The sequence below is a fragment of the Argentina silus genome (assembly GCF_951799395.1).
Source record: "Argentina silus genome assembly, chromosome: 18".
NCBI classification, from domain to species: domain Eukaryota; kingdom Metazoa; phylum Chordata; class Actinopteri; order Argentiniformes; family Argentinidae; genus Argentina; species Argentina silus.
Genome location: NC_139672.1, coordinates 13,900,704 through 13,914,223, shown reverse-complemented (window position 1 = coordinate 13,914,223; position 13,520 = coordinate 13,900,704). Strand labels below are relative to the sequence as shown.

Below are 13,520 nucleotides of genomic sequence, written 5' to 3'. Positions count from 1 at the left end.
TATCACACATACGAACCCTGATTCAACACCTGCCGCTAATTCAAGCAATACTTCAGTAGTGGTGCCCTTCAGTGGATAGTCTATGTTCAGCGAATCGAACACTGATGTCAATGCAGAAAGAATTTTCATTGTTGCTGAAATCAATGAACATCAGCTCTCTCAACAGTCAAGACACTTCCTTCCTTTATTATGCCATAATAAACTTTTAATTGAATAAACAATAACATTTTACATTAAGATCACATTTGTAATAGGTTTATAATTAGTTATTAAATCACATAATCAGTTTATTATTAAATTATAAACCATTTACAGTTTAGATTGATCGATCTTCACTTGCTGCTTGCCAAATAGGGAGCTTGCAATCAGGAGTCAGTTATTAATGCTTTATAAATGCACTTATAAATACTTAATAATAAAATAACCTTGATGTTAAATAATGCAACATTATTTGCAATTGTTGCATAGTGGTTGCACAGTTGGGAAATTGTATTTGCTAGTTTTTACAACAGATTTGTGTAATTATGGGTGTAATTACTCTTAATTAATGTACTCCCTCTCTATGCCTCTATCCTACAATTACCACCATGACTACCCTCAGCAGACCAGTTATCCAAGCCTCTCTGGGCACACTTTTATAATAATTGAAAACATTTTGAAAATTGATTCATTAACAATAATATTTCATGCTAATTGTCTAGTACTGTGATATGTCTCTATAAAATGTCTCTATAGTCCAATGAGTGCTCTATGTTGTCTAAATGGTACAGTGGTATAATGAAAGAGACATAATGCACAGGCAACGCTGTGCTAAGAATAATAGTCTGAAGCAATGATGGTCAAGGTCTAGATTTAATGGCTGCTACTGGGACACAGTGTACAGGTCACTCTGTCTGTTACAGCAGGTTATCGGTTTACAATTCAGCATGACTAGTATTTAAACCGTTACCCAGTACTCTTATTTTGAAGAGAAAAATAACTATTTTTAAGGACTTTCAAAAAACATCACGAACCATGAAGTGGATTTGGCATCCTAACTATATGTGCAAGCTCTCTGGTGTTGCTATCTTCACTTAGTATTTGGTCAAAACTATCAAATGATATATAACATTTACAAACAATCGGTAGGCTATGGCCAGCTGCTGCCTCCAAAAAAAAAGAGAAAGCTGTAACGAACATAGCGCTAGCAACTTACTTCAAAAGGTGATGCTAGATACACAAGCTATATGCTTATTTTGATACTGTCATGACTGGCTACGGTACAACTACCAAGCTAGCTCCACACCTGTCTGGCTTTGTCATAAGCTTGAAACAACTTGTAGTTTAAACACCGATAGTACACAGTTTGTTATATATGCTGTGTTGCTCACCAGCTAGCTAAAATCAATGCCAAATGAGGCTATGTAGTAGTTAGTTAGCCAGTATCACCTGTAGCAAGCCTGTAAGTTGATGCCAATGTAAAACACACCTTTCAACTGTTTATTAACTTATCTATTTTCATTCCGCAACAGGCCAGTAGCCTTGCTGCAGTTTGTTATTGGGTTATGTTTCGTTAAAAGTGAATGCCAGCTCTGTCATTACTATAGTATAGACAAGCATGAATAAACAATTGATGTGAATTATTTGTTTAAGAGTACTTATTATGAATCATGCAATGTTGGATCACTTTACTTGATGTCCCCTATAAACATTCATTACTGTTCATAATTGCTTGTGAAAGATGAAGCTACTTCACTTGGAGCTACTGTTCGTGTGATTGCACGTCGGAGTACACATGGCACATTAGATAGACAAAAATGACTGTAATTACATTTACATTACATGTTATGCACATAAATTATGCTTGTTTACAAATGTTTGCAACTCAGTAATTAATGTTAATAACTCATTCATAAATGGTAAATGGTGTCACATTTCAATTACAAATGTTGCTAACTCATCAATGAATGTGTTAACTCATTAATAAATGGTTAACGGTGTGTCATTCCATCAGTTATACATTGGTTGGTACCTCTAATATGGTCAGAGGTTTTCTCCATAAGTACACAGGATAGAAGAGTATGTGACTTAATTATTAATGTGGTCTACTCATTGATGTATCCAAACCAGCTCAGAGCACAAACCACACATCGGTGAACACAGAGAAGGGGTAAGTAGTGGATAGATATATCAACAAGTAAAATCTGTGAACCTGCACAGTGGACATGTTTAAATGAAGAACGTGTTGACAAGGACATCAGGATTTCAAGGGCCATGGTTAAAAAAATATGACAGCTGTACTGTACTTTGGGAGATCTTCACATTGTACTGCATGTAAAGATGTGTTGAATCGGTTTTGTGCCAGCCATATCATCCAGCACAATTCAGGAAATAACTTAAAGCATTTAAAAGTGCATTTATAAAGCATTAATAACTGGCTCCTGATTGCAAGCTCCCTATTAGGCAAGCACCAAGTGAACTAATGAGTTATAACTGTTTGTAAATGGTGTATAATTGAATAATAAACAGTTATAAGTGATTTTTTAACTAATTATAAACCCTTTACAAATGTGACCTTAATGTAAAGCGTTATCCGTTATCCTTTCTATGATCTCACACTGTCTGACTTGAAAATGGATAAGCATTTGTTTACTATTACTCTAAAACACTCAGTCTGATAGATTTAGCAGAGGACATCACTGTCATTTCTCAAAGTAATACTGCATTTTGTCCCCTCTTCCATCTCCCACTATTTGCATTGTTGACCCTGGGCGTTGCCTTCTCTAACCGGAAATACTTTGAGGTGAATAAAAGCCTGGAGAGGATGTGGAAGGCAGGTAACTTAGAAATCATAAGTTCTCTGGAAATTAATATGTTATGACACATGCTATGATCCAGTCTCAACTTTATTCACATTTTAATGAAAAGATATGCAGAATGAAGTAATTTCAGTCCAGTAAAAAACAAAACCACAACTGCATTTGACTAGTTCACTTAATATAAGCACTTAAAGTTTCATCTTTTCCATAAAAAAAGCAGATTTTTCTTTTTTTACATCAACAAAAATCTAGCTAAAAATAATAATTTAGACATCAAAGTAGTGATGGGCACCAATACTGTAATGATATAGATATTAGCCTATCACAATATCACTTTTCTTTTCTATTATGTAAGCAATGGTGGGCGCATGATTCACGGTCTTTGCACATTTCGCCAGCCAGTCTGAATCAAAGCTCAAGTTCACAACAGACCTACATAAACCAACTGGGAAAATGTAAGTTGATTCCCTGTGGTCAAAATGTAAAACAAAGTAGTAAGCACAGCACAGGCAGCACACTGTATTCAGTGTGTATGGTAGCTGAATACAGTGAGTTAAATTCTGTTGTGCTGGTAAGGGTTCTTGTTAGCCAAGTAGTTAGAAAGCTTCCTTGTTTTATCTCACCACCATATAGCAACATAACAGATAAGTGATTAGTGCAATATCATGCCTTTGGGCTACTTTCTTTTTTATTCTGATATGGCGCTGTTTATAGCTCTCCTTATTTAAAGCTTTTCCAACCAATCATGTATATCAATATTGTATTGATATACTTTCCATATCAGTGCCCATACCCATCAATAATCAAAACATCTGGGACTAAGATCATTGTAAGTTAATTCATTCTAGGCAATGTCTAAAAGAAAGACGTAGTCCTACAAAGTCTACTGTAGAATTCTACAAACAAAATGTACAAAACATGACCTTTATTTTCTCTCCTGTTGTTCCTGTGTGTTAATGCAGTTCTGTGACTGGCTCTGCTGTCTCAGAGTCTCGGTCTGAATCATCCTCCTCCTTGTCTTTGCCCTCCTGGTCCACAGGCAGAGCCCCTTTTCTTTGGGGCAGGACAGTGAAAAAGGCCTCCTGCCAGTCCCCCTTTTCCAAGTAGGCCAGAATGATCTCAAACACTAGGGCAGGGAGAAGACACAGAGACGGACAGAGAGACAAAGGTGTCATTTCTCTCACTCTTCGTCCACCTACTACTAACAGCCTCATAATGACATCTTGTTTTAAATCAGCATTTTATAATGTGTCTTACAAATGACACAATACATACTTGTACAGTGTAGTACTAAACGGAAGTGTTCAACCAGGATTCCTCACCATGGTTGACTGCTAGCACTTTGCGGCTATTCATTTTGACGAAGCTGCTCAGCGGGAGTTGTGCATGGTTGATCCCCAGTTCCTGAGCCCGCTCATAGGTGATCCCCTACAACACAACGCAAGAGGTCAGACATTACGTTCAACAACAACTACTCTTGTATGTGAGGCTCCAAGATACAGTTATAGTCTTTTTCCACTAACAAAAACATACTTGGAACCTGAAGGGGGCCAAAACTACATTGAGTCTTAACTGGTAAATTACACCATTGATTCTAAAAAAGGCTTACACACAAAAATGTATGCATGTTTCATTCATTCGGACAGTAACATTTTCCCAAAATAAATGTCAGGTTTTGGATGGAACAGTTTTTTTGTTGTTGTTTTTTTTACACATTTATGGCACTTAGCAGACGCCTTTTTATCCAAATGACAAGAGTAGCACCCAGACAAACTGTTTCATTTCAAATTGCTGCTCAGGTTTCGTGGGGGGCAATTCGATAGATATGTAGTCCTGACCTTGTGGTGGTTGTGATCCACCAGACCCCCTATGACATAGGCCTTGGTCTCGTCCAGCTCCGTCAGCACATGGGGCGAGTCAGAGGTGAGGTACACAAGCTCCGCTTTGCCGAGGATCTCATGGTAGTGCTCCGTTTTGATAGTAATATCCTGGCACAGGAAAACACACACACACACGTACGTCATTTCCCCCTCTCGGCCATTTACTACCCAGAGCTAAAAGCTTGAAGCTGTTTTTTTAATATTTAAATTCATGACATACTCATTGATTCTTGAAGAATCTTACTTATAAATGCCTCATCAGCTTAATACAACTATCTTACCCCATCATAACCCAAAATATAAGGCTGTTTACATTGTTTACAAACAACAGGAACGTAAACAAACACTAAATGTGTTTAAAACCCCCATGTTGATGTCACAGACTGTCAGGCCTGGCATCCAGAGTTCTGTCTATGAATTTGAGAATGTTAACTTTGGTTAAATCCATCGTTCAGCTTTAGCAATCTATCAAGACCGCAAAAACTACTAAAGCCTGGAATTGGAAGGCAAGTTGTGAATACACCCAGCATTCTGCTTGAATTACTGACATAAAACCATACAACTACCGCATTTATGTCAACACCCTTGGGTTCATGTATGGTTGCCTGCAGTAGTAAAACCAGAGATTATTTCTATTACGATTTTGCACTGAACTCTAACCTTCTATGGATTTAACTCGTCGCTCAGACAGGCCTGCACTGAATGGTTTTGCACTGGAATAGCCCCCGCTCAAAAACGGCTCATGCTCGGACACTAGAATGGCACACGCTGAGATACAGATCACGGTGACATTGATTTGCACGGTTACGGGGTGGAACCGCAGAAATACACCTCGAGTCGCCTTGCATCGTTTCAATATCACATGTACAGTACGAACACAACTGACAAGTGATTTCTATGACTTGATTACACATATGCGGAAGACTGTAAACTCACCTTCCAGTTTACATATCCTCTGTCGGTTTCATCCATGTTTTGCTTCAACTGTCCACCGAGGCTCGTTAGATAAAACTGGGAGAGAGGAAGAAGAGATGTTATAAAACAATGAGAGAAGATGAGCTCAACGACGGTTGATGAATATGATGCAGGGGATTCTGTGAGGCAGTCAGACTCACTTGTATAGGGTGCAAAGCTCGTCTGTTCTCTGCATAACATCTCTGGATTTGCTTATGGAGCTTCCTAACATCCTTCACAGGGGAAACAATGTATATAGCATGAGATAAGAGATTTAACACAGGTCCTTTATACAACACATAGCAAATAAATAATGTAGTGACACACCCAGACAAGCAACAACTGTTAATCCGAGATATGTAGGGTATTTAGAGTTAAGCCGGTCAGTCTGATGTCAGTCTGTGGTACTGAAACACCCTACCTTGAACGCCATGAGGCTGTCAAAGCCACAGTCCACCACCAGCCTCAAGGGGCTGGGCTCCACCTCCCTGCACAGACGCTTCTGGGCCACCCACTCCACTCCCTCTTCTCCCTGTGTCTGCCTCTCAAGACGCCTCTTCTGCCTCCTCTCCTTACGCCTCTGCCTGGGAAACACACAACAGACGAACTGAAAAATGACATCTGAGGGGTAAACAGACAAATATCCAACCTAAAAAACAACAGCTAAAAAGGAAGGAAAGATGCTGTATCAAAGTAGGCTGTGAAAACAGGGGGATGATTTTACACTTTTAAAATGAACAATGTGAGCTAATTATACAACATGGTCGAGTTTTTGCTCTTTGCTCCTCAACACAGACAAGACAGATGCTCATTCTCCGCGCAAAGAAACAGAGGAATCATTCTCCGCGGAAAGAAACAGAGGCAGACACATCTGACGTTCAGTCTTGACAGCTGCATGCACAACATGGACAGGGTCCTATAATTTTATGCGATGCAAAAAACACGGACAGAACCACAATTTAAAAAAACTAAACTAAACAATATGGAAAACAGCATTGAAATGAAAGTAACAAACATAACATTTATAAATAAATAAAATTGATTTTAAGAGGAGTAGACATTTGTGATGCTTTTCTACCCTGCTACATCCAATTGTTCTGCAGAAATGCCCCGTGTGTGTATGTATGCATTGTGCTCTCTGGATTCTTGTGTGTGTGTGTGTGTGTGTGAGAGAGAGAGAGAGAGAGAGATTGCGCGGGTAATTGTGGGATTTGTCTCATTGGACAGGTCAGTCAATGTTGGAAGTTGAGGGGTATGGAGGTTTTTGGCATTACACTGTAGATGTATGTGTTTCAGAGTAGAGAGAGTCACCCTAAAGTAAGCCCCCAAAGTCCTCCAATCCTAGAAACACCCCTGGAGACCAAGGATTTTTTTTTTTGTCTAAACCATTCACAGTTGACTTAAAAAAAGGCACTGTAAACAGCAGTGTGGTGGTCTTTTGAAACAGGTCGCAAGTAGACCTTGTGGCCAGAAGGCAAATTTGTTTATGGAGGTTGCAGAGCTGAGTGGATGGGCCAATAATATCAATATTGCAGCTACAGGACAAAAACATTAGCGTTCTGAAACTGAGAAAAATCTAAAATCAGAAAAAAATAAAATGGAATAAGGGAAAAAATAAATCATTTCATAGGGCCCTACAATATCACACCAGCTTCCTTCAGCCGCACAATCCTGCACATGCACTCTGACAAGACAGGGAAATTAGACATTCCTGGGTGTCTAAAGCCCATTCTCAACTGTATCGTCTGTCCTCGTGCTCCGTGACCTGGAGTCCGATAATTGATTGCCATATTTAGTAGCGTAGTGGGTGGCTGGAGGGGGTCTCCTCCTCCCCAAGCTCTCCCCCCCCAAAGGTTACAAGCTAGTATGCTCATGCAAGACCAGGCATTCTGCTTACGTATCAAACCCACGCCCCTTTTTCTACACAAGTTTGAAGGTTGACGCGTGGGCTTTCACAGAATCGCAGATCCATAATGTCTTTGATCATATCAAAATGAATCATAAAGAATCAAGATAATAATAATAATAATAATAATCACAGTGAAACACATTATACACGCAGGAAATCAACTTTTTTACAACCCAAAGTTACGCTTTATATTAAGCCGAGTAGCGGATGAGAAATTAGATATCAATTTGCTCTACTGTAAATCATAGAATCATCCCTTTTGCTTGTGATAAACCGTTCATGGGAAATAAATATTTACCATTTACAGGTAAAGGTAATGGTCAGTATGTCCCTGATATGTTTATAAAATATCATGTTTTCATAACATTGACAAAACGTGACAAATTAGTAGATATTAAGATGTATTTTTTTCAGTGCAGTTGCTACAGTCATCCACATCATTTATTTGGTCATTTAAATAGGCGTAATCCTAGGCGGAAGAGAATCGCGCAGAACATGTCATTACTTACAAGCTTGTTTCCTCACGTCATCTCCTCGATTCCTCTCGTTTCCCTGTGACGTTTTGAGTGAGACGCGAGTGGAGGATGGAGGAGAGGAATTGTGTTTCTAACAATTGAGAAAGAGACTACGTGTAGACAGGTGCAGAGGTTTTTCCTACAGAGCGCCTCATCCCTGGAATGTCAACCAAGACTTCGTTTCGTCAGGGACAGCCCTAATTTATGCCCACAGTTAGGGAGCGGTTACAAATAAGAACATAAGGAATTCTTGACCACCTGACATGTCACGATATCAACGTAACGTAATTCAAAGCTAATCACTTATTCCGAACAGTTATCAAAATATTGTTTCAGAACTTTTACTTTGTTTATATGATTGAAATCCTCATATGAATATTGTTAAAATAAGTTTATATGCATTCTGGGTCTGCAACTTGTGTATCAACACATGGTTTCAGAGGGCGCCGTCGTCCGCTTGGTGCTGTGGGATGGAACTATAAGAGAAAAAGCAAGTCAATAGTTCCTCAGGTCCGTAATTATAAACAACAATGCATACATAACACAGCACAGACAGCAAACTATTTACTTGCGAAGGTCCCTCTGCTCCTCCCATTGCTGGTGTTTCATGAGCCTCTTCCTCTGTCTTTTTGAGAGATTCTCTGTTTCTCCATTAGCACAGTTCTTCCCGTCCTTGTTTGCAGAGGCAGTGTCATCCTTCTCCTGGATCGGTGCCAGATCTTTGACATTGTTACTGGACATTGGTGTTGGATTCTTGCCTATGTAAGTAAGAAAATAATTAATGCAAGCAATGAATGTGAGCGATAGCTGGCTAGAAAATAACCCAAACTCTGGACGCAGTGTTGCGCTTCATTTACGAGTCACTCTCCGCTGCATCCAGTAACAGACCATAGACGGCCAATTCAAATATCCTAGTCGTAGTTTTCAATGAATTTCCCTAACTCAATGAAGTTTTTATATTGCTGATTATATTGCTATATTTTTTTTTAACTAAGTTTACGTTTTTGAGTACTTTATCATCCCAGACTCTGGATGCAGAACCCAGACTTGGAAAGCATCCAGAGTCTAGGCTAGTAGTGATGCGCAGGTCAGCAATTTATATGCGTTTGTATTTATGGATCGTAAATTAGTTGTAATTTAGCTAATATACGTTTGCATCGAGTTAGCTTTGTGTAATGTAGAGAGTTACTACAGTATGTATCCAATTAAACATTAGGCAGTCATCAGCGCTGTTCAACTCGTTCAATAAAATGAAATCATTCGAGTAAAACGTTGGACACATTCACTAAGAGGGACAAATTAGTAGATATGTATATGTTAATGTTTCAGTGCAGTTGTTACAGTCATCAACAGCATTTATTTAATACATTTCAATAGGCGCATTCCAAGCGTAAGAGAATCGCGCATGGCACATCTCATTACTTCAAAGCTTGTTTCCTCATGTCCTCGTTCACTCTCCTCAATTCCTCTCCTTGTTTCCCTGTGGCGTTTTGAGTGGGACGCGAGTGGAGGATGGAGGAGAGGAATTGTGTTTCTAACAATTGAGAAAGAGCCTAAGACTAGATGCAGTAGGTTTTTTCCCTAGAGCGCCTCATCCCTGGAATGTCAACCAAGACTTCGTTTCGTCAGGGACAGTTTGAAGCAGTTAAGTGTAGAGAGCAGTTAGATGACATACAAATAAGAACATAAGGAATTCTTGACCACCTGACATGTCACTTTATCAATGTAATGTTAAACATTATGCAGTCATAAGCGCTGTTCAACTCGTTCATTAAAATGAAATCATTCGAGTAAAAAGTCACACCATGATAGATCATATACACGTGTTGCCTTCCTTTCTCACGTAGTTCGCATAGCATGATAGAGATGTCACTGCTCTTTCACGTGTGAAGTGGAGAGTTCAAAAAGATGGTTATGGCTGCCTAATGTTTAATGTATTGATAGTATTATAGTTTTCTACATTTTGCCGCCTATTTATTCAACCATTAATTTAAATATATCCGACCATTCCACCTTTGTTCTTTTTGCAATAAAAACTGAATTGTTTTGTTGAACTTATTGAGCCAACTCAGTAATTATGGACATGACCCGGAAATAGACGCTACCTGAGCATCCTGAGACGGATTTCCCGCTATACCGGCACAGGCAGCTCGTATTGACATGGTTCCCTGCAGCAACTATGCTAGTTAGCTTTGCCACGGCAGCCTTGTGGTTGTGGTTACTGTCCCCCACAATGAAATCAGGGAGGGGACTATGGGTTGGTCTCTGAACGTTCGTATGTCACAAAATTCTGTCTGGTGGTATGTTCTACGCTTGATCTCTGACACTACTGAGACTTTTGGCCAATTTTGAAAATATATGTTGACCAAAAAAGACAACGCGTCTTGCCATACAGATGCAGCATTTACAAAATTACACTAATTGGCCAATTTTGACGAAACTTAGTGAACGATGCGTCTTAACATAGGGATCGTAAGGAGTTTAGAGGTGACGCCGATTCATCTTGTGATGCCTTAGGTTGTTATTATCATTAAAAAAACGTCATAAGCAGCAAACACAGCCACGTTGTTGGAATGTAGTGTCAACTTACTCCTTTTGGTAGCGGCAAACTTGTGAGAAGGTAGCCATTACATACCAATGAACTTTTAAGGGTCGCGACAAAAGTGTGCAGCCTTTAGCCTACCTGGAGATGACCGATGGACAACCTTGTCAGGGGACGGAGGCAAGTTGACAATGTAGGTCTTACAAAGGTAGTAGTGTTTGTGGGACCAATAGGGGTGTAACGATTCACCGATACATCAATGCGAATCGGTCCAAGCATCTAAGATACGGCTGCACCGATTCGAAGACCCCAAACTGAGGTGGAAATCGGTCAGACCAATTCGGCCGTCACAAACCGACCATACACCGATACGGCAATCAATTAATTTTGGGAAGCGTTATGCCAACTCTTACTTCTTGCCATAATAGAGCTGTCCCTTCGAATCGGTGCAGCCGTATCTTAGATGCTTGGACCGATTCGCATTATGCTATAGCATATAGGCCTATTTGATGTGTAGTTCTCTCTCTCCTCCTCTCTTATAACCCATTGTATCATTCTTCGTGACGGGACAAATGGCTGTTGTGATGTAATCATTTCTATATTATTCGGCAATGCGTTGCGCATGCTATTTTGCGACATTGATGCGCCTGTCTTGGACAAGGCGTGTAGAGCGCTCGCTTGTTGCCACAGATAACATACACACACATTCATAGTTGCTGCGTGCGTCAAAAAAGCTTTCTGATTTGGGACTGCCGACCCAGCCTGAAATCGTTACTGCTGAAAACAAGTGTACAACGTTATCCTTTACGAATGATGCAGCGCCCCTTGTGTGAATTAGTGACAATTATACAGACGTAGGACGTGCTTATTTGATTCATTATCAGTTTTGCTACAGCGTTGCGTTTATTTTAAGACAGTCCACGGATTTGAGGTAGGCTGAAAAGTTACCGGAGCTAGCGGAGCTTATTTCCAAGAATTTGACACTATTATAACAGTCAATTGAAGCCAAATTAAAAACGGGGCATATTTCTGAAAATGTAACTTTCCGGTGGCACTATGAGATATACAGGAATACAGCGAAACCTTAAATGTCTGGATTTAGCAAAGTTATACGGCTGCAGGGACCCATGTCAAGTACCGTGCCGGTTGAGTAGCACGCTTCGACGGCGCAGTGTGGAACAAGCAGCCGTCGGCTATGATGGGACTAGCTCTCATGACAAGCTATCCACCTAATTCTATGCGTGTTACAGTAAATAACGAGATTCACCACACTCACCCAATATATCAGCCAAGTCACAGCAGATGTAGTCACAGTGAAGCCAAGCGCAAGAAAATAGCTAGCCAATTCCTTGATATGTGGCTAGTCAACACACTTAGCTAACAACAGCTTCTGTGAATAATAATCTGCAATACGTCTTATACCGCAAAGTAGAACTTACTAACCGTATGCATAAATATAATGTACTATTTAGCAGAATGTACACGTTTCCATGCCAGCCTTTTTTCTACGGTAGCCATTCTATTCCACATGTATCACTTCAAGCTGTCGCTCAACCAAATCGTCATCAACGGGATGTGTGCTCTGACAGTAGAACTCCGCCCACCTACTTCCGGTCAATGTGAATGTAAATGGTCTATGAAAATGTGTTTTAAATGACGATTTCTTCACAATAAAAGCGCCCACGTTAAACTTGTTTAAGCATTTAGAAATACAAAATATGGATAAAGGAACCACAAATTATATGTAACTATACCTGGGAATAAACATTTAATCCTCTTAATATATTATTTGTGTTTTTAAAGGTTTGTAATTCTTCTAATATCCTAATGACCATGATGAAAGACTGCTGCACTGCATATAATGAACTGTAGACAAATAATTTTCCAAGGCTAAACATGATTGTTACGACCACTGTACTCAGCAGCAATTCTAGAATATGAATTAAGTCTAGACTGCATAGGGAATCCATAATGGACAGTACACAAGATATTTGTGTGTGATGTGGGTTCTTTTTTATTCTAACTGTATTAAATCTGTGCTCATGTGTTTTGATGGGGTGGTTGGTCTGGCACCCATGGATCACATCATCTTTGCATTGGATGTAATAGTTTTATAAACCATGTTATTCAAGTGAAACTATATTAGCAATAAACTAAATACTCTAAGCACTACAAAGCACTACAAAGACCTTCGGACAGTCATCTCACAGAACCTGCAAAACTACAATAGCTAGAACTGGTTTTTCAAAGCCCTGAAGAAACACATCACGAACCAGGACTACCACAATATCAATATCACCAAGCAAGAAAAGACACCTCCACCCATCTATGCAAGAACAAGAAAACAGAGGACCACATTCTTTGGGGATGGAAGGTAGAAAAATCCATCTGGCCAATGATCTATGGACCACCAGATGTAATTCACTTCCCCATGGAGAGGAACGCATGGAGGGTCAGCAACATCACAAAACAGGTCATCTGGGATGTAAGGAACATCAAACTCTTCTAAAAGCAAGACCATCTCCCAAGTCACAGCACAAACAATACACAGAGCCATACAAAGAATACAGCACCCTGGACACCGCCTTAAGAACTGAATTTCTTTTTGGACTGTTAATACCACATTAATCAGATCAGACAGAATCGATACTGACAAATGTTTTTAATAATGAGCAGTCAAACATATGCCAAGTAATCTGTCATAATATTCTGCCAAAACTAAAGATATTTGACTTTGAATATTCAATTACAATGGTATTCATATTACAATTGATAGTGCCTTTAATACAGAATTCTGAGGAGTGCAATAAATATTAAAGTTCAGAGACATTTCACAACCATACCATTGAAAACAACTGCAATATCTAAACAAAACAGATAATTGAGGCTGTGAATATGCAGGTATTATATAATGGGCCAATA

The 13,520-nt window shown here is 39.5% G+C and overlaps 1 protein-coding gene across 1 annotated transcript; it reads right to left on the bottom strand.

Moving 5' to 3' along the window:
- Positions 1–2,867: 2,867 nt before the first annotated feature.
- Positions 2,868–12,060, bottom strand: trmt10a (tRNA methyltransferase 10A). Its single transcript, XM_083690194.1, is given in 9 exon segments — positions 2,868–3,766; positions 3,768–3,924; positions 4,121–4,226; positions 4,637–4,786; positions 5,615–5,689; positions 5,794–5,865; positions 6,054–6,216; positions 8,625–8,814; positions 12,042–12,060. Coding segments are annotated over 8 exon segments (939 nt in total). The 5' UTR covers positions 8,798–8,814; positions 12,042–12,060; the 3' UTR covers positions 2,868–3,723.
- Between the last annotated feature and the right edge of the window lie 1,460 nt (positions 12,061–13,520).